We start from the raw sequence: 27,197 nt of genomic DNA, 5'->3' as shown, positions 1-27,197 counted from the left end.
TGATGCTGGCCTATTGTCATTGGCGAAACCTGTGGATCTTGATCCAGTTTTTTCTTGGGATGAATCCCTTTCCAGGCAACTCCGTGAATCCCCTGGTGAGCAGGTCCACCCAGGGGTTGCCTTCCAGACATGCTCAAATATGCCCGAATCCATGGAAGAACATAGATGCACGCTGGTAACTTTGGAAAAGTTATGGGAAAAGAAAACAGGTGCAAGAAAAAAACAGGATGAAATATGACCAGGAGACAGAATAAGTAGTATACAGGTGGCTTGTGTGGAGCCTGCAAACCCAGAGTCAATAGTCCGTATTTGTAGTAGTCTTCTTATCCATATTTTTCATCTGATATTCTCGCTTATATGTTTTTTTGCTTTGTATTGTTTCTAATTTTATAAGCCACTTTAGAACTTTTTTTGAAACATAGAGTATAACAGATAAATAAGGAAGGTAATTTATAGTTGCCATATTAGTATCTAGCATTCTGAAGACAGGAGTGATCCAAGGTAGAGGCAAAAACAACACAAGACAAAACAAACTTTTGATAAGCAAGGCTATAGCCAGAACTTGAAACAGAAGGAAAAGAAGATTTTTAAATTAAAATCGAACTCTCAAATGACAATTCAACCCTGACCTCCTCTGCTGATGGTAATTTGGCAGAATTTGTCACATCAAAACCAAACCAAAGCAATCCAAACAAAAACCTAGGCGGAAAGCAAGCATCAGGGCTCCGACTCTTGCCGTGAGGAACTAGATTCGGGGCCCCCGCAGGATGAAGGTGAGAGAAATGTGCTGGGGGAGGTGAACCGGGTCCCTCCAGGGCAGCAGGGGCATCGCCGGGTGCGAGGACTCTGGAAATTCGACAACGGATACAGAGGTGTTAAGGTTGCCCGGGACGGGACTTCCTCTCGCTTTCTCTCCACCACACCCTGGGATTATCCCTTTTGCTCACTCAGCTCCTCCCCTCCTAGGCTAAACTTGCTGCCCCTCCTCAATTTCTCGCTCTCGGGCTTCCTCGCCCCCTTCCCCGAGGGCCGCGCACTTCCAGCTGCTGGACTCTCTCGCCCTCCTGCTTCCCCCGGCCCTGGGCCCCTTTTCTCGGGTCTGCTTCCTGCTCCGTGTCCTTCCAGGCAGCCCCTCGCTTTCCTCCCACCGAGTCCAGACCTCTGGACCAAGTCAGGGGTGGGGGCGGCAGGTGGGTCGGCAGGGAGGGCTCCGCAGGGCGAGGGTTTGCAGGGCTGGGGCCCGACAGGACGAGACGGGGCGGGACGGGGCGGGACGGGGCGGGACGGGGCGCGTCCTGCCGGTCGCCCAAGGCGGGAGAGCGGGTCCTGCCCCTCCCGGCCGGCCCGGGGGCGGTCCCTGGCCTCCCGCTCGCCGCCGCCCTCCCTGTGCCTGCTCCTCGCTCCGCAGAGGCTGGAGCCCGGGTGCCGGCGGGCAGGAGGCACCCGAGGATGTGCGGCTGGGGGCTGCTCTTGCTGTGGGGGCTGCTCCCCGGGGCGGCGGCGGGGGACTCGGGCTGGACCTTCCCGCACCGCACCCTCCTCGACTCGGAGGGCAAGTACTGGCTGGGCTGGGGCCAGCGGGGCAGCCGGCTCGCCTTCCGCCTCGAGGTGCGCACCGCTGGCTACGTGGGCTTCGGCTTCTCGCCCAACGGGGCCATGGCTGCGGCCGACATCGTCGTGGGCGGGGTGGCCCACGGGCGGCCCTACCTACAGGTAAGCGCGTCCCCTCCCGGAGCCCGCCCCGCTGAGCCCAGTCCCGTCCCTACCCCAGGGAGGGTGCAGGTGCGAGACTTTCCGGGACAACCGGCTCTGTCTCTCCCCGGCCAAGCCGGGACACCTTCGCCCCCCTGCAGCCCCGCACACTCTCACCAGCTCCTGCTCCCCGGAGCCCAAGCCGCGCGTGTAGCTGCGCTCCCCACCTCCACCGCGCCGCTCCAGGCTTTCGTCCCGGGAAGCTGAGCGCGGGTGACCTCAGGCAGTTTACCTTCTCTGAACACTATCCTGTTCCCAGCGCCCCACGTAATAGATTCCTCACCTACACACCTGCCACATAGCCCCCTTCATCCCTGATGGGAAGGGAGAAGGATCTCGGCTTGGGGACCTAACGGGACGGCGCTCAGAGGAGGAGGGGTGGGGGGTGTGGAGGGACAGGGAGCTTTAGCACTTTGCGGTCTTGCAGTCTAGGAGTGGGAATCTCAGAACTTCCCAAATCCTGGCTGTTTTGGAGCCCCGGGCGCAGCGCTGTGGCTGTGTCCGCTACACCATCCTCCAGATGAATGAAGGATCCTTAAGCGCTTAGGAACTTTGCTCTTCCAAGAGCTGTTTAGGAAGCCACATTTAGACCTTCAAAACCTAAGGTCCCCAGGCCAAATCTCCTATTAAGCGGTAAAAAATTTTCACTTATTTTAATAGCTAAGAAAGTTAATTTGACAGCTGCTGATTTGCTTTGAAAGAGTCTAGCGCCATTGCCTGTTCATGGGTGTGCCTTTCTGAATAGAAAAGCAAAAAAAAAAAAAAAAAAGTTGTGCGATGACCAGAACAATTAGGGGTAAGTTTCCTGGATATCTTTTTATCTTTGATCGTGACCAAAGTTTCAATCGTGGTGATTATACACTCTTTGTTACTTATCTAAATTCATCCAAAAATACTGCCCTTTGCTAAAAATCGCTTGATCGAGATGAAAACTAGTTGTTCTGGCATTGCATTAAGGCTTTGATAGTATTAAAATCCATGTTTCCTGATCGATTTTGAGTGCATTTCTTAGTAATTTTATCCCCGACTTCTGAGTTGGATTTCCTCACCATTCCGAGATACCATCAAATCTGAGCCCTAATTCTGGCACTGAGCTCTGGCAGGAAAGAAGTGACAACAATAAAAAGTTCAAAGCCACCCTATTATCTATTTTGTTCATAAACTAATCATTTCCTCTCAAAATAAGTAACTCTACAACTCTAATAAAATAAAGTTTATGAGGATTGCATTCTGCTGAAGTCACTGATGGGTAAATTTTCTTCTGTTGCAGCATCTCAGACATTAAATTTTGTGAACCAAGGATTTGATCTCAAACACAGGCCTCACTAGAAGAATGACTTATTCTCCTGTGATATGAAGTAGACAATACCTTATTTAAATATGGATTCAGGCCAAGGCTTTTTTTTTTATTTTTGACTGTTTAGGGTGGAGAATGTAATATTCCTTTTAACTATTCTTGCATGTTCTATGAAAGGGGGCATGAGAAATTTTACTATAGTAATATTATCAATCAGAGCACATAAATGTTACCTTGGTATTATTTTTCCCCAAAGTATTGCAGTTCTAGAATTTGATGTCAAATGAAAGGCCAAGAGTAGAATCCTGATTCAACATGCCACAATGGGCCCACTACAAACACAGACTTTGTTAAACTACAGAGTGTTTTCACACTGCTAGTTCTTCTTCATAGGCTTGCATAAGACTTAATTAAGTACTCTTTAGATTGATTTTGAAACATGGAACTTTTCTTAAAGTAATTAGTGAATATATATGAGTATGAGGTAAGTTAGAAATGGATGCTTTCTCAAATATTTAATGAGCAAGAAATAGGATTTTCCCCTCCATTTTTATTCCTAAGGAAATGAAATCCTTATTTTCATATATAAAGGATAGCCATTTTCTTATTTCGCTGACATCTTTTGCCATTCCATTTCCTTAAACATTGTATTCATTTTTGGACATATAAAATACAATTAAATTATGCTAATCAGTTAAGTGGAAAAACAATTTACTTACAACTCATTTTAAAAGAAGAAAGACACCAAATACTATAAATAATTAAATAAAAAGAAATGTATTAATTCCAGCTGCATCATCCAGGCTGGTGATTCTGTTTTCCAATACTTGAAATTGAATCTTCTCCCTAGAAACTATTTGAAATTTTTCATATACTAGTGTGAGAAGGGTATCTTCAGCAACTAAACCAAAAAGTAAAAAGGATTCTTAAATGTAGTATATATGATTCTATCAGTGGACTTAGGATTTTGTGTAATTTTGTTCCCAGTGAGAATAAACTTTACATGGAACAATGAAACAAAAAACATTGGCTTCTGGGGTGTCAATGTATATGTAGCAGCCACTGATAGTTGGACAATGACATCAGGCTGATAATAACCTAAGTTAATATTCCAGTCACCTCATCTTTCATCCATAAAAGAAAGGATTTTATTTCATCCTTTCTTATTTAATTTTAAATTTAAACTGTAGATTTTTAAAATTGTTTTCTGACTTTTAGTTTTTGGATTGTCTTAAACTCTTTATTCAAAAAGATGTTAATTCCTTGATAACTATATAAGTAACTTTTAATCAGCCAGGTAGAGGATTGTTGGCTAAATAGCTATCACAAGCCCAAATGTCTGTAGATGTCAGGAAAGAAATGAGTGAGAACAAGCAATATTTGTCTTACTATGCCTGGCTTATTTCACTTAACATAATGACCTCCAGTTCCATCTAGGTTTCTACAAGTGCCATGATTTCATTCTTTTTTATGGCTAAATAGTATTCCATTGTGTATCTATACCACATTTTTTTTATCCATTCCTTTGATGATGGATACTTTAGGTTGATTCCATAGCTTTGCTATTGCAAATAGTGCTACAATAAACATGTGAGTGCAGGTATTCCTTTGATACATTGATTTCTTTTCCTATGGATTGATACCCAGTAGTGGAATTGCTAGATTATACAGTAGTTCTAATTTTAATTTTTTGATAAATCTCCATGCTGTTTTCCACAGTGGCTGTACTAGTTTACACTCCTCTCTGCATCCTTGCCAATATCTATTATTTTTTGTCTTTTTAGTAATAGCCATTCTGACTGGAATAAGATGATACTTCATTGTGATTTTGATTTGCATTTCTCTGATCATTAGTGATATCAAACATTTTTTCATACACCTGTTGGCTACTTATATGTCTTCTTTTTTGAAATGTCTATTCATGTCCTTTGGCCATTTTTTAATGGGATTATTTGGGTTTTTTTTCCTGTTGAGTTGTTTAACTTCCTTGTATATTCTGGATATTAGTCCCTTGTCAGATGAATAGTTTGCAAATATTTTCTCCCATTCTGTAGGTTGTCTCTTTACTCTTTTTGATTGTTTCCTTTGATGTGTAGAAGCTTTTTAGTTTAATATAATCTCATTTATCTATTTTTGTTTGTTTTGTGCTTTTGAGGTCTTAAACATAAAATCTTTGCCTAGACCAATGTCCTAAAATGTTTCCCCTATGTGTTCTTCTAGTAGTTTTATAGTTTTGAGTCTTGTGTTTAAGTCTTTAATCCATCTTGATTGAGTTGATTTTTGTATATGGTGAGAAATAAGGGTCCAGTTTCATTCTTTTGCATATGGTTATCCAATTTTCCCAGCACCTTTTATTGAAGAGGATGGCTTTTCCCCAATGTATGTTCTTGGTACATTAGTCAAAAATCAGTTGGCTATAAATACATAGATTTATTTCTATATTCTCTATTCTGTTCGCTTGGTCTATGTGTTTGTTTTTATACCAGTACCATGTGGTTTTATTTACTATAGCCTTGTAATATATGTTGAAGTCAGGTAGTGTGATGGCACCAGTGTTGTTCTTTTTGATCACAATTGTTTTGGCAATTCAGGCTCTTTTTTTGGTTCTATACTATTTTAGGATTTTTTCCCTAATTATGTGAAAGATAACATTGGTATTTTGATAGAGATTACACTGAATCTGTAGAGTGCTTTGGACAGTATGGTCCTTGTAATGATACTAAGTCTTTTGATCCACAAGCATGGATGTCTTTCTATTTGTTTGTGTCATCTTCAATTTCTTTCATCAGAGTTTTGTAATTTTTCTTGTAGAGATCTTTCATTTCCTTGGTTAAATTTATTCCTAGGTGTTTTATTTATTTATTTTTTTTTGTAACTGTTGTAAATGGTATTTTCTTCTGGATTTCTTTCTCAGCTAGTTCATTATTGGTGGATGGAAAGGCTACTGATTTTTGTTGTTGATTTTGTGTCCTGCAACTTTACTGAATTTATTTATGAGATTTAAGAGGTTTTTGGTGGAGTCTTCAGGTTTTTCCAGATATAAGATTATATCATCAGCAAAGAGGAACAATTTGACTTCTTTTCCAATTTGGATTTCATTTATTTCTTTCTCTTGCCTAATTGCTCTGGCTAGGACTTCCAGTGTAATGTTGAATAGGAGTGGTTATAGTGAGCATCCTTGTCTTCTTCCAGTTCTTCGAGAAAAGGATTTCAGTAGTTGTTTCCCATTCAGTATGATGTTAGCTGTGGGTTTGTCATATGTGGCCTTTATTATGTTGCGGTTCCTTCTATGTCTAGTTTGTTGAGAGTTTTACCATGAAGGGATGTTGAATTTTATCACATGTTTTTTCTGCATCTGTGGAAATGATCATGTAGTTTTTGTCCTTTATTTTGTCTATGTGATATATCACATTTATTGATTTGTGTATGTTGAACCATCCTTGCATCCCTGAGATAAATTCTACTTGATCATGGTGTATTATTTTTTTGATGTGCTGCTAGATTTGGTTTGCTACTGTTTTATTGAGAATTTTTGTGTCAGTGTTCATTAGGGTTGTTGGCTTGTAGTTCTCTTTTTTGTTGTGTCCTTGTCTGGTTTTGGTATCAGGCTAATGCTGGCTTCATAAAATGAGTTAGGAAGAATTCTCTTCTCTCTGATTTTTTGGAATGGTTCAAGGAGAATTAGTGTTATTTCTTCTTTGGAAGTTTGGTAGAATTTGGTAGTGAAGCCATCTGATCCTGGACTTTTCTGTGTTTTCTGTGTTGGGAGACTTTTTTTTACTGATTTCATTTCATTACTCATTATTGGTCTATTCAGCTTTTCTGCTTCTTCCTGATTCAGTCAACCAATGGTTTTAAATTTTATGTGCTTTCATGACAGTGTATAACAAGTCAAGTTGTAGTTGTCTAAGAATTTAGCCATTTCATCTAAGTTTTCCAATTTGTTAGCATATAGTTGTTCATATTATAATAGTGGTATCAGCTTCCCATGCAGCTGGGATTATAGGTGCACACCACACTGCCTAGTATAAATTTCTTTTTTATTAGGATATGTTACTGGAGAATTATTGTGTTCCTTTGAAAGTATCATATTTCCTTTCTGTATCATGTTTCTTGTATCCTTAGTTGATATCTGTGACTCTAGTATAACAATCGCTTTTCCAATACTTTGACTTTAGTTTTGTAGGGGAGGATTTTTTCTTAAAGATATATCTATGATATCGGTTGGGTGAGGTACTTTGGCTTTGATTCTGAATGTGTGCTGTAGTGTAGTCTCTGTGTAGTTTTTTGGCTTTAAGTAGTCAGTAGTGTCTATTATTTCCTTGGTGGTTTAGAATGCATTTGTTGGTAGAAGTTGTGGTGAAGTTTGACTGGGGACTGGAATGGCAGGTGGGCCAGTCTTTGGGCCCCAGTGGTGTCAGCAGCGGGTTAAGCATGCCTGTCTGTGGGCCCCAGGCAGTGTATGCTGGCTCTGGTGTTAGCAAATCTAGGAAGGCTGATTCTTGGGCCTCCAGGTGTCTTGCTAAGATGCTGGGAATGGCAGTATTGGGCCGGGTGGGTTCTTGAGCCCCTGGGAAGCATGTGTAGTGTGGGCAATGGCAGTATCAGTGTTGTGACAAACCTCCAGGAACCAATAGGTCAGTGCTGTTGGTAATGGCTGCAGTGGGCTGGGTGGACCAGTCCCCAGGCCTGCAAGTGACATATGAAAATGTGCAGCCACCTCTCTTCCGGGGCGAGGGGGCAGGGTTGCTGCCAGTGGCTTTAGGGATGTGGAGATACAGGGACTGTTGGGCCCCAGGACAGGACATAGTCTGGTGGAGATTGGGCTCCTAACATGGTGCCATGCTGCAGTTGCTTAGGACTTGGGGTTGTGTAGGAGCCAGCATGAACTCCCTCTCTGGAGCAATACTGCTGTACAGTCTCCAGGCAACTCTCCAAGTTAGTCTTAGGGTCTGTGAGGGTTGAGAGGCTCTCCCTTGGCTCAGATTGTTGGAGTCCACAGCGGGAGTGTGGACCACTGGGGATCTCTCACTTACCCTTGCCCTGCATTGGGGAACCTCTCCCGGCTCCCCAGTCAATGCTGGCTGAGCAGGCTGCCTTGCTTTCCTCATTTTCCTTGCTTTTGGTGTTTCCTGTCACTTCTCTGTTGAATTTCAATATTCTCTCTTAAATCATCTGTTTGAAGTGTGATTATCTCCTTGCTATTTTGGTTCCTCCCCATGGAAGAGGTGAGTATCAGATGCATTAGTCAGTCATCTTGAAGCACCTCCCTTACCACCACTTTTGAGTACCTGTCCGCATGTATCCATTCTCTCTTGACACTACTGAAATTAAGGGCGGTGTTTACTTTGTCACCTCCCACCCTACCCCTCAACACAAATACACACCCCCACACACCCCTGCACACCCCACTCACAAGGAGTTACTAAACAATTGGTAATTTTCCCACTGTCCTCATATTCCATACCTCCTTCCCCCCAAGCCCCTAGAGAAAAGATTCCTGAACCTCAGCAACCCTATATTTTTCAGTGGTTACCAATCACTAATTCAGGGTTAGAGTCAGTGAGACTACCTCCAGAGGGCGCTGTGACATTTACCTGCAGACTCGCGGAGTTAAAAAATCAGATTATGAATTTCCTTGCCTTAAAGCAATAGGTTTGGCTACCTTTAAAACTATATATTTGATGCGTGCCATTATAGAAATTTGCCCTGCCCATTTTGTAACCTTTCTGATCATTTATGGAGATATATCCTCAAAAGGTGTATAGCCAGGTATGATCAAAATGGGGAAGAAAAGAGAGAAATGTTGTGATTATGAAATGCAGCGTATCTCTGTGTAATCTATTGGACAAATTGTTCTGGAGAAGCTTATGCTTGTGGGAACGTTGCTTCTGGGATGCTGCTGAGGTCAGTTTCTACACTATCTTTTCCCAGAAGCGGCAGAGGTAGGAGTGGGAAGCAGTCTTTTCTTTTGCGTTGGCTTTTTAGAACCTCACTATTTTGTGTCAGTGAATCAGCTCCACTCTCATTTCCCTGATGGATTTGTGTCCTTTCCTTGTTCTTTGCCCCTTTTTGACGCAGAGCAACTCCACCCCTACCCAAACCATTTAGCAACTGTGAGTGCCCATTTGAGGCAAGTAATGCAGTTGATGAATGCTCAGTTTGTGTGAGTTTGAGAAGAGAGCAGCATTGTTGGATGTGCCTGTTGAATTTGCACCAAAATTGATTCACCCTTCCTATGGGGGTATACATCACCAGTGAATGGAAGCTGAAACATATGTCATCATTCCTTACAGCCTAGCTTGCCGGCTGTCTCTGAAACTGAAGCCTTTCTGTGATGAGAAGTGTCTTCAGCAGCAGGGTAATTGCTGCTGGGCCACTCGCGGAGGAAGTGCTTAGAACCGATTTGAAATCACAGAAAACACTGAGCATTCTTTGTGGTTAACGATGTGCTTCTTTTGAGCGCACCCCAGCCAACCGCAACAAAGAAATGTTTGGAAAGCAAATTGAAAGCCTGTAAGGGAAAAATGAAGAGCGTGTGCATCCCTGACACAGCTCAGCTGGTGCTTTGTTAAGAGATATTTATAAGTCTTCGGATTGTGCCCTCTGATTTCCAGATGACGAGGGGACCTGTCCGAGCTTCATGCTTTGCACATTAGTAATAAGGACACATGCTTCAGGGTAATTCTGGAACCGGGATGATGCTCTTCAGCTGTATGCTTCTCCCTGGCAGAGCAGAGGATTTCATAATTAGCCTGAGGAAACGGGAAGACTGAACAGCCAAGGAAACAATGCACCTGAATTGACAAACGGAGTTCAAGGCTTCAGGCAACCTACAGCGTATTTCTGGAGCGCTGGAAGGGGAGGCAATAGTCCACTTTAAAGAAAGTGAACAGTGGTTTATTGGTTCATCATTTGTAATAGAGTCCTGTTACAACAGTTACTGACAAAAGGGATGAATTCATTACATATCATCATGTTTCTGGAAATGTTTGATCCATATGTAATAAAATATTTCCATATGGATGACTCACAGTGCTTTTTATTGTAACATAAAGAAATAATTAGCAAAGAACTTTTAAACAGAACAGTCTTTCTCCAGGAAACTTCTTCCATATCTATGTCTTTTTAACTTGTTAAATTTCAGAGCTCATAAAAAATCTGCTCATAAGGATATCATCTAGCATATAAGCAAAAATTTCTACAAAAATGATTTCAAAGGGATAACTTTTGCTAACTGTAAGCTTGGGATTCTACATCTGAATGCTACACAAATTAGAGAACAAATTGAATTTACTATGGAGGTCTTTCTTATTTATCTAATTTGCCAAAAATGATGAGAAAACTTTTATATCATTCTTGTTTCTACCAGTTAAATGTTGAAGTTTTGCGTACTTGCTGCCCCTTAAAAGCTCAGAGTTTGGTTGATTTTTCTCAAACCCCTTCCCCGATGCCCCCAATGTTTCAGGTGAGGAAACTAAGCCTTAGGTTACAATTACATGGCTTGTTTGGGGCCATACAGATCAGCAGCTTGGATTTGTTTTCTCTGAGCCTGGGTTTGGTGCCCTTTCTTCTGCAAGCAAGATGTAGCTCATGTAAAAACAGTCCAATTTTCTTCCTAAGTAGTGAAAGAACATGTATACTAAAATACATATATAAACAGAATGAAAAAATAAAATCGTAGTATTTCTCTTACTACTTTTGTTCCACTATACATGTCACAGTTATACATTTTTGTAATACGATTTTTCATTCATTGAGTTCTCAATATATGCCATACATTGTGATAAGTCCTTAAAGTGTGTTCCCCATGTAATTCTCACAGTAGCCCTATGAAGTCAATATCTTATTTCTCTCATTGTGTAGATGTACAAACATGGGGTTCCAGGTCACACAGCATGGAAATCGTTTGTGACTTTCACATGGCTGTCTCAATAAAGTAGTCATCTATAAGCAGAGAATTTTGGAATGTTTATTTATTCATTTAGCCAATATTTATTGAAGGTTTATTGAATAGTTCTAGGTGCTGAGGACATAGCATTGAATGAGATAACACCAGTGGTATTATTGGAGCTCATATTTTGGTGGAGGGTAATAGTTAACAAATAAATAAGAAAAATATCAGAATGTGATAAGTGCTATGTAGAGAATCAAAATGGAGTGATGTGATAAGAAGTGTGTCTATGTGGCACTGATAGTCAAAACATCAAGGAAAGCAAGGGTTCCAAGTTTTGAATGTTGTCTTTTGAGGTTAACCATAGTGCTTACAATTCAAAATATTGTATGCTGTGAAGAAGATTATCTGGCGTGGGCATCAAAGAGCTCAGTAGACCTTAAATATAGAAAACTGCCTACCTGGAAGAAATATAATTAATGTTTTTTCAAATGTGTCTGAACCGCATGAGCTCTCTTTTCTATTTCTGTGGCACTGTTACACAGATGTTTACTAAGCTCAACTAGAATCTTTCAAGCTTTGATCTAGAGACTCTTATATTCTGTATTCTTTCTCATCTTCAACAATATTTGAGAGCTAAAGGACTTTGAGAAGCTAGATCAACAAAAAATGGTCCTCTGCAGAAGATTTCCATCTTTTATGCAGTTTTTAGACTTAACCTTTGACATCTTAGTTTCTTAAGAAAAAACTGAATTGCTGCCTTTTTTTTTTTTTTAATCCTGTAGAGTTTATGCACTGAAACTTCACCTATATACGAAGAAACTCATGGTAGATTAAGCCACATAGACACTAGGCATCCTGGTACTTTGGACACACAGTTCCTTTTGGATAGGGACAAGATGAATTCATGCTATGGCAGATTGCAGTCCAGTAACAAACTGGCAGAGTTTAATAGAGAACTGAGAACTGAGAAAGATACTTCCTATTCCTATGTCAACGTTTCCAACTCATCTGCACATTAGAATCACTTGGGATCTTTTAAAAATTCCATTGCCAGGGGACCCTCTCACCCATACCAATTAAAGCACAGTCTCTGTGGAGTGGACACAGACATTAATATATTTTCAAGTTTCTCAGTTTATTTCAATGTGGAGGCAAGTTTGGTGATTACTGAACTTATGTGGTTAGGTTCTTTGAGAGGAATCAGGTGACTCAGCTTGCAGAAGCTTGGAAGATTCTAGACCTAGGGCATGGTGATACAAAGCAGGATTCCATAAGGAGCCATTCGGAATGACCAGTTGGTGTTGGAAGCAAAGGCTAGCATAGCTTGGACATTTCAGATTATTTTTTTTTAAATAGGAAAATAAGGTGGATTTTCCTGGCATGACAACACTTGTGAGATAAGTTTAATGAGTTTGTTGATAACTCTAAGTATTTTCTCTCATTTATTTACTGAGACAGGAGCAACAAGTGTTGAACTGGGAGTAGAGGTGTGTTTTCAAAATATGCTGAACCAGAAATCTTTCTCTCATCCTCATAGCCCTCCACCATTCCTGGGCACCTTTTGTCACCTGGCACCAGCTGCTGTATTTCTGAGCAACAGGATTAACTAACTGCACACACAAGCCTAAAATGTGTCAGTTATGCTTGGTTACAGGGCATCAATGCAACATTATTTCATTTCATTAATAAAATGAAATTCCCCAGTAATTCTCAGTTTATGTTTAAGCCAAGAGAATTATTCTGCCCTAAAATCTCTTATTACAACTAACAGTAACAAAATGGATTCTCTTTGTATTTGGAAAAATTCTCGAGTCTTTCCAGTTATGTAAATTCATATCGTTTCCCTTTCCTCTGCATTCCCCAAGGTTACTAATAAGCAGTGAAATGCCCTCAAGAGACAGTTACAGAAGAGAGAAGGAGGAAAAGTAGCAGGAGTGCTAGATAATAGTGTCTTATTTGAGTCTGCATGGAACATTTGCAAGTTGATGACTGTGTCAATGCTGCCAAATCTTCCCGAGGTACCAGAAACAATTCCACATGCTTGGCAAATCCCCAAGAAATACCTGCTGAATAACTGCTAAGCAGTTAAGAACAGGAAATCTTCTAGACTGAATGTGAATTCCAGCACTGCTTGCTACTTATTGTGTGGCCTTTGGCAAACTCCTTAACCTCTCTAAGTGACAGTTTCCTTCTGTGAAGAAGGGAGATCATCATATTTAACTTACAGGCTTTTGTGAGGATTAAATGAAATAGGCATGTAAAGCTCTTAGCAGAGCATGTGACACATTGAAAGTAATAAATACAAGATATTATCGTAATGAATTAATCATTTAGTGTAATGTGAGACTGGTCAGAAGACCACATGAAGAAAAATATCCCAGCTTTTCAACTTGGGGAGAAGGTGTGCACTAAATGTATAGATGGGGAGATTGATAGTAATTTTTGAGAAAATTTGAGGCCAATCTTTAAGCAATTGGTTTGTGAACACTGTGCAGTCATTAATGACTAGAGGCCAGCATGGTTTCAATAAACATAGATTATATGACAAGACTGCATTTTCTTTTGTATTTGATTTGCTGGACTGTAGATTAGGGTGTTAAATAAATAGTGCATCTGAGTCATAGTAATATATTTTACAGAGTTTCTCATGGTATCCTTGTAGAATATGGACTACGGTTGAATTAGTTATAATTGTAAATATTTAAACACCCATATCCAAACCTGTTAACACACTGGCTACATTGGGTTACAGAATGAGGACTTAAAAGATAGTGATATACTAAAACAGTAACAGGAAACTAACTGGGAATATAAGTAAACTTCAACAACTTGGTTAAAAAATTAGCTATGTATGTACAAATGTACAAAGTTGTACTTAATTGAAATTCATATGAAAAAGCTCTAAGTATTTTCCCATTTTAAACTCAATATGATGTGGCTGCTAAACACAGAAATACAATAATCACCTGTAAACTCTACTGTTCACATCAAGGGAAGTAGAATTGACATAACACTCTATCCTGGGCTGATAACACTAGAGGATTCCTTCTAGGAATAGCATTTTTAAAGGACATGTAGATAAACTGGAGCATAATGAAGAAGAATTACAAGGATGGTTGAAACTTCTGGAAATCTGGGTACCTAAGGAATGGGAAATATCTGGCAATATTTTGCCTGGAGAAAGAACAATGAGAAAGACATGATCAGTGTCTTTGAAGTAGTGTACAGTCTTCCTCAAGAAATATGAATTAGATGCTGCCTATTTGGCTCCAGAAGAAAGAAAAAAAAGACCCAATTAATATACATTAAATGGTAGAAGATTTTAGCTTAGTATAAAAAATGCATTTCTGACAATCAGAGGTATTAAAATTGAGTGGGTTGCCCTGTGCGATTGTGAGATCATGAGCTTTGTCACTGGAAGTGTTAAATACTGTGTGATCTTCTCTTAAAAAATATTTTTGAGACAAATCCTCCTTCAGTGGGAGCCAGGATTAGGTATCCTTCAGGTCATCTTGGAAGTTGAGTGTGATGCTGAAAATCACTTCACTTCACATTCATGCTTTTAGGTTATTCAAGAAATGAAGAGAAGGGAAGACATTAGCAACTGTAAAACTGTGTTGTTTTTTTAGTCTGCTTCAAGAAGTTCGCCTGGTCTCTGTGGATAGGTTTGCCCTGGACCATCGAGTATTTTGTCTCTTTTCCTATTATGAATTTCAGTATATTTGATTTCTGTATAATGGACAAATATTAGTTTTGAAATCTGAAAAAAATAAGGAAAAAGAAGAAAAGGAATGTTTTAAGATTTGTGTATACTCAAAGGCAAGAGCAGGGGGGCTTTTAGAGCAAAGCAGAATGTGCAGTTGGGGAGATTCTGAGCCCCTCCCCCCCCCACCCCGCTGGTGCATTGCTTTGACCTGTCTTAGAACAGGTTGCGTCTTCTCTGCCTCCTGACCTGCCCTCTCAGTGTCTAGATAGACATCTTATACTTAACCCGATTTACCTCCAAACTGTTTCCTTCCCAGCTTTCCCCTTCTTAGTAAATGGCACGTCCTATTAGTGCCAGTCAAAAATTAGGAGTTATCCTTGTTTCTTCTCCTTCCTTCACCCCGTGTATAGAACCCATCTTTAGGTTCTATTGACTTTTCTCCGGACCGAATTTAAAACCTGTCCACTTCTCTCCATTTTACTACCACTCAAACTGGAACCCACGGGACACCTGCCAGACTCCTGTCTTCCAGCTCTTATTCCTTCTTCCCTTCACTCTCCACACGGCAGCCTTGCTGCTTATAGCTCCCTACAATAACCTATAAGGCATCACAATGTCTGTAGCCTGGTGACCTCATGTACCCCTTTGGGCTCTACCATTCCACCCCACCAGCTTTTATTTGCTTCATCACACTGGATGACCCAACTTCCTCTCCAGGTCCTTTTCAGTAGCTGCTTTTTCTTCTTAGAATCTACTTCCTCCACACTTTGGCTGGCTGGCTCCGAACTATAGTTTATTTCTCAGCCTAAGTATTAATATCATTGCCTCGGTGGTAACTTTTCTGATCACCCAGCCTGAAGTAGCCTTCTGATCCCTCTCTGTAATCTCTATTTTATTTTTCTGTAAGCACTTAGATAAAAATTTTTGGTTATTATTTAAATTTCTTTAAATGATACAGTATTATTTAATATTACTAGTAAATTATAAGTTCCATTATAGTAGGGACCTTGTCTACTGTCCTGTACCAATCATGTACCCTCAGCCCTGCAACAGGGTCTGAAGAATAGTAGTCACTCAATAAAATGTGTTGGAGAAAGAAAGGAGAGGGGAAAAGGGGGAAAGAAGGAAGAGTGGAAGGAAGTGAGAGAGGGAGGGAGGAAGAAAGGGATGAAGGAAGAAAGGAAAGAAGGGAAGGGGAAGGAAGGATTGAATGAAGGAACCAGCTTTCTCCTCAAAATTTATTTCTCATATAAAATGGTCATGGACAGTTAAGAGAAGTCATCTAAAAATTTTTTGAAAATTAAGATGATGGGATAGGATGAAGGTAAAATTATATCTTATTTGAATTATGAACTCTGAAGTTGTTTTTTTTCTGCTGAAGTATATTGTTCCAGATGAAGAGTCAAATTTTTAATTTTATACTATATCTCTGATGATTCTATAATTATAGCAAAGTATTAAATTATTCTACATGAAAACTACAATGAGATGACTGGCTGTGGGAGAAAATTCAGGATGTGTGTTTTTAGAAGGTGGCACTTAAAGAACAAATTGCTCAGGTGAACCTCTTTTTATTGGAACACAAGCTGTAGGGTTTATATTTTGGCTTTCTGGTGGGTATTTAATGGAGCCCTTATGAGACATAGAAAGTTTCAGTTTTATCTGACATGGTTTCTAAAAGACAAGCCCCTTCTATTTTGACATTCCACTCAAATTTCTAAGATTAGTGAAGAAATAACTTATTAAGATTAGCTTATATTGAACTCTGAAGATTGTGTTTATATCGTTGTTTATACAGATTTATGATTTTTTTAGGATCAAAGATTGTCTTTGACCCACAAATATTTATTATTATGCTATCAATATTATTAAACCACCCTAACATTTATAGAAATTGATATTACAAACAGAAATGTTTGAAGTAACAGGGCTTTTGAGATTTAGAAAAAGAAGAAAAACTACAAGCACCTGTTGAAGAAAATGATGACAGATGGTAACATTTTTCTCAAGAATCTTCCTGCAGCTGTGCTTACATTCAGTTCTCTAAGCTGAACCAAGGTCTGTTTGTATCATTTGTTACACCCGTGAGTTTTCACTTCCTCCTATTCAACACAGCACCAGTCAAAGATTTTATTTAAGAGAGAAGAATAGACTGACAATGAGTGAGAACCAGTTTAACATCTGCGTAATCATGTTTTTGAACAAGAAGTCATAGCCATCTTGGTATCTTAGTTTGAAAGTGATGGTCAGCACTCACGCTATCATGCGACATAATAAACGTCAATTTCCTGCCAACTTCTGCTTGATGGTAACTTCCATTACTGTTGCCACATGGCATTTTGAAACCTCAATTATATATTTCTTAATTTTTTTCAAAGCATAAAGTGTTCAAAAGAAAAAAAATCTTGTAAGAACATGTTTCAGGAATGATGTTTTTGTGACACAACTGAAGATTAGCCTTATTACTGGAGTCTAATTATTAACTCAAATTTTCAAAGGAAACAGGTAATTTTTTATCTAAAAAAAGTATGAACAAGCTAAATACATGATCAATATAACAATCCACAATAAAAACAAAAAATAATACCTCAATGACAATTTATATTGAAGCTGATCTTAATCCAAGTATTTGAGTTAGAATATGAGTTCTACATCAAGCCATTCCTACGGGCTAACAGGACTTTACGTTTCACTTTGCAGAACGTTAAAACTGAATAACTGAAAACAAGAATGACTTCTGCATATCATCCTTAATATTCACATTATTAAAAAATTGACATATTTTTCTTAAACTCCTATAAAATTTCTACAGAATCGTGATTATCTGAATCCTCCCCAACTCTCTTACCCCCCAAAAGCCTATTTTTAATGATTCCTAATTGGAGCTTACTTTCATCAGTATTTTATGTTGTATTGATATGTACAATACATTGAATGTGTATATGATACAATTACATTTTAATGGCTGTGACATCAGGCATGACACTGACAGTATGCTGCAATCAGTATTTCCATTTTTATTTTAGACATCCTGGAATATCAAGCACTATAGGAAAATGGCTAAGGAATAGTCTTCACCGTGGATGTACCATAGAGCTGCATGTGATTCCATTCACTAAATGGGACAGGGATTAGGGGTGAGGCCATCATCTGGTTCTAATTCTAAAGGTGAAAATCAGATGTAGTAAAAGTGGTTTAGGAAATTTCCTTAAATATCTCATAAGTACTATACAGTGTGGTTTTCTGAATATCAATTTCTTGATGACTTTACCAGTATTTGAGCTCTTAATTGGTCAATGTTTTACTGTGTTAGTTTCATTCTACAGGATTTTTTTCTTGAGGGTCATAGTAACATAATAACTATTCATGTGATTATCCACTTGAATAATGTTTATCCCTTTGTCAAACTGTAAGGAAACTCAAACTCATTGCATTTTAGGGGGGATTTAACCAATTTACATCTCAAGACTGATGGTTTCAATGCTGACTTTTCTTGGAGCGGCTTGTGTTCTTTTTCTCCTTCTCTCTTTACCGTTTTCTTTCTTTTCCTGTTTTTATTCCTCTCAGCAAGAATAGTTGAATGATAGGAAATTTGAGACCCAGAATTTTTTTGTCTTTTTCTCTCCTTTTACCTAACTTAATTGTGCTCTTACGATTTGCCAATATGCTATTTTTACTGTGTAATATTGATGCCATGAAGGCTGTGTTTGATAACAGTCCATGAATTTTCTTAATACAGAAGGAAGAACTAAGGTACTACTGGTGAATACTTCGGTTCCACCAAGTTAAACTATTCCTATACCACAAAATTGTGAATATCGATACTGAGTTCTTGTATTCTTATCTTTTAATTTTAAAATTATTTAGATTTAACAAAAGGAAAGGCAGGACACTCCTTTTTAAAGCATGCACAAATATTTAATGAGCATCTTCTGTAGGCAAATCTCTCTGTTAGGTACTGAAGATATAAATTAAGACTAGCAAATATTCTGAAACATGACTTCTCTCTCTCTCAGATCTGTTGTTTTTTTCTTATTTATTTAAAATTGGTAGGAAATTCCTTCCTTGTGTAAAAAAATTTCAAAGAATTGTTGCATGTATAAACTCCTTTTTCTAAAGACTAATGTCAGTTTCCTAAGATTCATGTCCATGTGGGGGCCAAAAGGTCACAACAACGTTCCTGGCTTTCAGTGCCAGATGTGTCTACGAGGCAGATCATGCAGACCCAAACTCATTCTAGCATCTGGTTAAACACATTCCACACTAGGTCTTAACCATATGTAAATATAATTAAGAGCAAGTGGGAAAATAATCGATTATCCCCCCAACACCTTATTTTTTTTTTACACTCACAATATAAACAACTATTCTAAAGGCACAAATTTATAACTGGATGAACAAGATTATCTGTCTATTTCTAGGCAATTATCACGTGGTTGAAAGATAACGCAATGTCTAGAATATATTGCATGTTACATGGGAATGTATATAGAAGAATAAGGATTCAGAGGGGGAATGATCACTTTCAGTTGGAATGATCAAAGATAACTTCACAGAGGAAATAAAATCATGAGCCTTGGAGGAAAGGAAGAGATTAAGTATGTGGAGTTAGTAGAGAGGATATCTCAGCCAAATGAAGAGAGTAGAGGAGACAGCAAAGAACAAAGTAAAGAGCTGGAAAAAGGCCGAGTATTTGAAGGGAGCAATAAATAGATAATAGAGGGTATGTCATAAGATTAATAATAGGAAAGCCAGGTTTGGCCAAATTTTAGGGAACCTGGAATCTAAATTACAGAATTTTGTGCTATATACTGTTGAAAAAAATGCAGTGACACACTGAGAGTTATTATTCAAGGAAGATCTTAACAGAAGGAGGTAAATGATAGAATCTGAACTGAGATAGGAGTTGAAATGAAATAGAACTAAAAGGTGGATTATTTTTCAAAGGAAGACTTGATAGGAGCAGAGGCTATCTGTGGAATGTGAATCATGGGGAAGAAGCTAAAGAAGACTGAAGTTTTGACTATGGATGGCTAGGAGAATGGCAGCATAATTAAAGAAAATCAGGAAAACTAGTCTTCCAGGTGGAAGGTGAATACAATTTTGGATTTATTGCATTTGAAATGACATTGAAACTTTCAAGTGAAAATAGACTTTTGGATATGTGATGCTGAATAAGGGTAAAAATTTGAAATTATTGGAGTAGATGAGATTCCCAAATAATGAAATGTGAAGATGGAAGAATATAACGTCAAGGGCAGAACTTTGAAGTCCTTAGTTAGAGAATGGGAGGGCAAAACAGAGCAGGGAAATGACCGAGATAAACTGTCAGAGGTAGACAGTCAACAGTGGGGCTTTCTGGAAGTGGAGAGTGTGGCTATACTTGCCTTGTTCCAGGACTTACTTCTTCTTAAACTTAGTGGGGAAGAATTCAGTCTTTCACCATTAAGTATGATGTTAGCTGTAGGTTTTTGTTATAGGTACCCTTCATAAGGTTGAGGAAATACTCTTCTATTGCTAGTTTACTGAGCAATATTATAATGGATGAATATTTTCAAGTGGTTCTTCTGAATTTATTGAGATTATCATTGTTTTTCAAGACTTTTGATGTGATGAATTCTATTGATTGATTTTCTATTGTTGAGACAACTCTGCATGGTTATGATATATTAACCTTTTTTATATTGTTGAGGTCTATTTGCTAAGAAATATTTCTATTTCTATTAAGAAAATCTGCATCTAGGTCCATGAGAGACAGCGGTCTGTAATTTTTCAGTAATGTCTTTAATTTTGGTATCAGAGTAATGCTGGTATAAAAAAAAAATGAGTTGGGAAGTACTCCATCCTTTTTTATTTTCTAGAAGAGTTTGTGAAAGATTGGTGTTACCTCTTCCTTAAATAGTTGGTAAAATTCCAAGTGAAAGCCTTTTGGCCTAGAATTTTCTTTGTAGGGAGGTTTTTTTTTTTTTTTTTTTTTTCCTTTACCCATGAGGGCTATTCAGAGTGTCTCTTGTTTTCCTGAATGAGTTTTGCTGGTTTGTGGATTTTGAAGATTTTGTTTCTCATCTAAATTATCCAATTTTTTGGCATCAAGGTGTGCATAATATTATTAACCTTTTAGTGTCTGTAGACTCCATTGTGATGTATCTCTTCATTTCATTTATGTCTATTTTCTGTGTATCCCATCTGCTCTTTGTTTTATTTTCATTTTCTCCTGCTTTCTCTTACAGTCAGTATTTTTTTTTATTTCATAAAGTGGATATTTTTTAGAATAGAAAGAAGAGAGATGGGAGCTCTCACGTATCATACCTGAAATTCTCTTAATAAGATGTGATGTGTGGGTGGACAAATATTGTCATCTTATATAGAGAAGGTTTAGAATAGATATTTGGGGAGGTCTCCTGAAAAAACAACAAGAAATTAATATGTGGTCTTCCAAGCATTAATGAGGGCCCAGCTGAAGTAAACTTGGAAATCATATTATTTGGGCAGCTAAGGTATACTGTAGTCACATCTGAAGATCTGCCTCCAAAATAGGCCCTAAAAGTTGGAAAATGTGAAAAAACAATTATAGTGGAATTGCAGTGGTGGTTAGGTTAGTTCACATTTTAATTTTAGTTTAAATAAGATCCAATCATATTTTCCCTCATTAAGGTTGACGATATCAGCTTCTTTTAGACAATCACACTCTTCTGAGAGTTCAGAACTTTGAAATAATTTGGCAGCTGTCTTTTCCAAATATTAAGCACTCAGCTAATTACACAAGGCAGATGAGTGCAAGGGATCTTCAATAGGAGCTGAGAGAAGTTTCTCCCGTTTTCTAATAGCTAAGTTATCTGGAAAGCGAGAAAGGTGCAATAGCTGGAAAGAGTTGGTATTGTTGAGTTGTTGAGTGGAAATAAAATGAATGGAAAATTGTCAAGCCAGCTGGATATTTTGTGGAACTAATGGTTTGGGGAACATATTTCCGAGACTAGGATAATTATTCTACTCTTTGAACTGATTACAATTTGTATTGTATTCTTTTTGTTTGCAAAAACTGTGATTGCTTGAATCATGTAATGAAATATGAGTTCAGTGAAAAGGCATAGTTTAGTTGAGCCAAATCCTTTGTCCATAGACATTGCTATTTCATTTACATATTGAAAATCTACGTGATGAAAAATGGGAAAATTACAGTATTGTAGGAGTATTTCATTTAAATTGCTTTCAAAATTACAACCTGGTTCTCAGAATAAATTTTTTGACAAACCTCAACCTGGGCAGTAGAAAAGTAACATTTTACGTGAAAAATTGATGTAGCTAGTTTCTATAGACAGAAAAAAATAAAAATAAAAAAAGTAAACTGACCCATCCTATGCTAGCAGTAGCCCCTGTAATATGGAATAGTGAAGAAGGGTGCAGACTGGGTCGGAGTACCAGGGTTTGAATATTGCCTTTACGATTTATAGCTGTAGAATCCTGGGCAAGTTGCTTAATCTCTTTGTGTTTCTTTGTCTTTATCTGTAAAATGGAAAAATAGATTTGCTGTGAAGATTAGATTAGTTAATATATGCAACATGTTTAAACAGGTCCTGGTGCATAGAATATACTCAGAAGTTGTAGTTATTGGTACTGGGGTGAAGAAAGGTTAGACTCTGTGCATTGCCAGTAATGTGGAGTTTTAACATATTAAAGAATATCTAGATCTGGATCTAGATCTGGTACTCTGGATGCCAAATTTATGCACACTCAATAATTTACCTTACAACGGTACTTGGAATGAAAATGTCAAATGCCATCGATTTGAGTGTGACTATTATAGACAATTTATGATTTTAGCTTGGATATTGTATTTTTTTAGTCAAGTATAGCAATCATTTCTTTATGATTTCAATGTTAGTAAGGTAATTATAATTATGTTTCTACATGTATATTCTAAATCAACTCTATAATTTTTCAAAAATGAAATATTTGGTACTGAAAAAACAGTATAATCAAGGAAAATTTTGTGTCTTTTATAAGTGACAAAATTAACACCATGATTTTGATAACTCTCAACATAATAGGCAAATGGTAAAAGGTATGGGAAGATATTTGGGGGATAAAATCAAACTGTAGTGTAAAGAAGGGAAGAAAATTAGCATTGAATGGGTACTAACCATGGTAGACAGTTACACCCCCCCATATATTATCTCATTTATTTATCTTCCAAAATCCATAAGAGAGGTAGATATTGTTCCCATTTTACTAATGTTAAAACTAAAGCTCTCAGAGTTTGATTTCCACAATTCTTCCAGGCTGGTCGGGAGCACAGCTGGGGGTCGGATCCCAGGCATTTGATTTCAAAGCCCATGCTCTCTCTACTGCACTTGTCTGCCTCCTAGAAATGATTTGTACACCACTGAACAAGTTTAGTACAAAAATTATGGCTGAGTCACAAAATCAAAACTTCCCTAGTTTTTAAATATCTTGTAATTCTGCTAGTTTCATTTCTTTGCAATTTTTTCCATTGCATTTAATTTTAATAAGAATGTGCCATTAAAACTCATGCTGAAACAACCCTCCCATTTTGGGTCTTTTTGCTCTTATGAACAGTGGAGGGAGGCTCCACCAGGCACAGTTGTGGAAAGAGTGATGACCTGGGGCTGATTCTGGCTTTGAGGCTCACTAGTTTTCTCCCTTTGGGGTAAGACATTTTACCGTGCTGAAGGCCCTCTTTTAGTTGTACAATGAAAGAAAAGTACTAAATGATATCAAATGTTCATTCATTACATTTCTTTTGATGCTGTATGATGTTATCAATCTGCACTGCCTTTTCCTAAAGGGCCGAAAGTTCAAAGATGCACCAGTTTCCCAGGAAAAGATTCCCTAGTTGGAAAACTCCAGCAAAATTCCTAGTTGGAATTCCCCAGGATTTATAAAATGACTCTACATATAGGATTTTGTAATAAGCAAACCTAGAATCATTTTTTTAAGGTCCTATAAATTCCTTTCATTCTGTATGTAGGATATCCTGATTTTTCTTTTCCATATTTTCCACAGGATTATTTTACAAATGCAAATAGAGAGTTAAAAAAAGACGTTCAGCAAGATTACCACCTCGAATATGCCATGGAAAATAGTACACACACAATAATTGAATTTACCAGAGAACTGCATACATGTGACACAAATGACAAGAGTATAACGGTAAGGAGTCTATGAGTGAATGTTTGCATGAAGAAATTCTGTCCTTACACTTGTGAAATGCTTTACAGAATAAAAGAAACAAATAGTTAAAGATAATCTTTGATAACAAAGTCACATAGTCTTTTTGGGAATATCTAAAAAATCTTTTTAGAAGACAAAAATAAAAAAATCTAAGACTATAAATTTCAATAATGGCAATTTTTGTGTGAATTTAACATTTTGAAGAGCTCTTTAAAATTTGTGTGCTTTAGCTATAAATGCATTTTAGCTTCTCTGTAAAGTTTGAAAATAGACAATAGATAAGGTTTGAAGACATGTATTACACAAGAGAGAATTATGAATCTGAATACTAGGATACAATTGGGATTTGTAACTGATTCATATTTGTAAAGTTCTAAAATCAAGATGAATACTTGGCTGATTATAATTGCCTATTAGCATATTATATGAGAGCTCTTATTTTCAGACTTCATGCAAAAATTAATATCTTTATTCATATGCAAATTAAATATTTAGAGGATATATAATTCATGTGGTACTTCAGAAATTTCCATGAATTGCTTGGATCAATTTTATTTTGTATAGACCAATATAATTATCTTTTTTATTTGGTAAATTAAAACTTTAAAATGGGAACATAAAAAATATGAAGCAATTCTGATTAACATTCAGCATAAAGAGTAAAAAAGAAAGAAAAAAACACATGCAAAGACATGGATCACTTTTTATGTAATATACAGTACAATTATGCTTTAATTGGAATAATAATTATAGTCATTTGACTTATTAAGAAAGAATATAGCAAAGGGAACATTTAAAATAAATAGCTTTTGCTTTATTATTTCTTTTCAAAATTCTTATTACAAAGATCTGACAAAAACACCTCTATCTGTGGGAGGACTGAACAATTTCTTTACACCCCAGAAAACCTTCCCCACCCACAACCCTTTGGGCAATCTCTCTTGGTTGCTCAAGGGAAACCAATTTCATCTGACAGTACTTTCCCTAATTGGGGTACCTGAGTCCCTTGGAAATTCCCAAGATTCATAAAATGACTATAGAGCGACTCTTATGTAATAAACAAACCCAGGATCAGAAAGTATAAATGCTTTCCGTATAAATTCATACATGTGACCAGGCCAGTGCCTAGGAAAAAACCTACTGTGAAATGTAAAGTCTTAAGATAATTTTAGTTTTTATTCTATTTATTTATTTTTCCTAACATGTTCCATGGCACTAAAACAGGTTCTAATTTTCCAAAGTCCCTGATGCTTAACAAGAATATTTGCTTGGTAACTAGTAGATGCAAGTTTAAAGTTTTGGTATGACAATGAATTGTTGTTGTCATATTCATGAAAGTGTTAATTACTAAGTCAATTGTCCCTCATTCTATTTTGGAACACATCTTGTCAAAAGAGACGATTTCTTCCAAAAAAAAAAAAAATAATAATAACTTGTGTCTTTGGGTCCTTAATAACTTAATCAAATGTACACAATTAATGTTAGAGACCATGTTGAAAATGCCGTGTCATTATTCTCTCGCTTGTTTTTGTTTTTTACTTGTATATCTTGTTTAAAATAGAGCTCTTTAAACTCAACTCAGTGGTAAGGAAAGTGCTCTCATGAGACATAATCTTGCCTATGTCTGGTCACCAGGATAGCACCGTGAGAGTGATCTGGGCCTACCACCATGAGGATGTGGGAGAAGCCGGCCCCAAGTACCACGACTCCAATCGAGGCACCAAGAGTCTGAGGTTACTGAATCCTGAGAAAGCCAGCGTGCTGCCTGCAGCCTTACCATACTTTGACCTGGTAAATCAGGATGTAAGTTTTTTTTAGGTTTTGTGATTGTAGGGATGGTTTATTGAAAGTATATAAGAGCATTTTTGCTTACATTATTGTATTTAATAGCATGTCAAGAGTATGTGACTTTGTTTCTTCCTCCCCTTTTTATTAAGACAGGTCCCCATCCCAAACAAAGATACAACATATTGGTGCCAAATGTTTAAGATTCCTGTGTTCCAAGAAAAGCATCATGTAATAAAGGTATGTCACTTGCTCACAGGCTTAAATTAATTTGTATGAATGGAGGAAGAACTTGATGTCCTTAATATGAAAACAGTAAAAAAAAAAAATAGAAATGATTTTCCATTATATGGAAGTTATTTAGAGAAGAAAGAACTGGCTTGCTTAGCTGAGCCACATACTGTCGTAAGAGTCTGAAAGCTTAAATCATAGCTGGTATTTCAGTTATCTCCTAATTTTATATATCAAAGGTAAAAATTTTGGTATGCATTTGAACACCACTAGTTATTTTTTTTAGTCAGCTTCTACAATTGGAATTGCAAGAATTGCAACTTAAAATAATATGTTTACATATTGATAAATTATATCCAGGAAGGTTACATTCCCCACCAATAATTTTTGAAAATATCTGCTTCATTGAAAATGCTGGATATTGTCATAAAAAATCATTATTACAGTATTTTTTTTTTTGAAAATAGAAAAAATACAGAATTTGGTAATAAATAAGCCCAATTTGCCTTTGGCATACAATTTCTTTCCACCCTCCTGGAATGGGCCTCCCAAAACTTTTGCATCTGGTTAGTGAATGAACAAGTATTTTTAAAAAGTTACAAGTCCTTGCCTCCGTGCTAGTAATTGCTGGAAGTGCCACAGAGACTGAAGATACGATCTGCGCTCTCAAAGAACTTACAGTGAGGTTGTGGTAGACACGGCCGTGACGTAAGAAAGAATAAGACGGAATTAAATAGTGCATCCGGAATATTGTAGACATTCAGAAGCCCAGACATTGCTGCCTTTCTGTCAGCCCCCTACGATGTAATGAGGCAGCGTGGATATGAGAAAGTTGCAAATTTCCAAACTCTGAAATGTAGAGGGAAATATGTGGGTTTGAATCACAAGTCCACCCTTTAATTAACTATGTGCTCACAGGTTAAGTCACTCTGGGGTGATGCTGTAGCCCTAGGTTTCCTCATCTGTAAGAGGTAGACAGTCATAACACTTTCCCTCCCAACCTCAAAGCATTTTAGCAGAGATGGAAACACTGAGAACATTCTATAAAGTGACTTACACTTTACAGAAGTACATTTGTAAATTCCTAATATATTTGTCCAGCTGCACAGATCTGCCTTTTGTTTACAGAATGATTCACAACTACCTAGAGAGGCAAATGGGGTGGGTTGAGGGAATGTTAGTGAGTTAATATGTGGTCCTAAATATTTGTAGGATATTTTTGCAAACACAAGACTTACCGACAGTATGACTATAGATGAGTCATTTCCCTCTGTGCAATAAATTATTTTCTGCTTTAGCATGGGAAAGGGGGATGCAGATTCTAATTTCATATACTT

General features: G+C 37.7%; 1 protein-coding gene across 1 annotated transcript in view; it reads left to right on the top strand.

The window, feature by feature from the left end:
• Positions 1-1,364: 1,364 nt before the first annotated feature.
• MOXD1 (monooxygenase DBH like 1) overlaps positions 1,365-27,197 on the top strand; it is an 86,252-nt gene continuing 60,419 nt past the window's right edge. Inside the window, exons 1-4 of the mRNA XM_069489176.1 lie at positions 1,365-1,713; positions 23,677-23,823; positions 25,480-25,647; positions 25,786-25,869. Of these exons, the coding sequence (XP_069345277.1) occupies positions 1,450-1,713; positions 23,677-23,823; positions 25,480-25,647; positions 25,786-25,869 (663 nt within the window). The 5' untranslated portion in view covers positions 1,365-1,449. The remainder of the gene's footprint in view (positions 1,714-23,676; positions 23,824-25,479; positions 25,648-25,785; positions 25,870-27,197) is intronic.

Source organism: Eulemur rufifrons, chromosome 15 (genome assembly GCF_041146395.1).
Source record: "Eulemur rufifrons isolate Redbay chromosome 15, OSU_ERuf_1, whole genome shotgun sequence".
Taxonomy (NCBI): Eukaryota; Metazoa; Chordata; class Mammalia; order Primates; family Lemuridae; genus Eulemur; species Eulemur rufifrons.
This window is presented reverse-complemented; position numbering and strand designations above follow the sequence as displayed.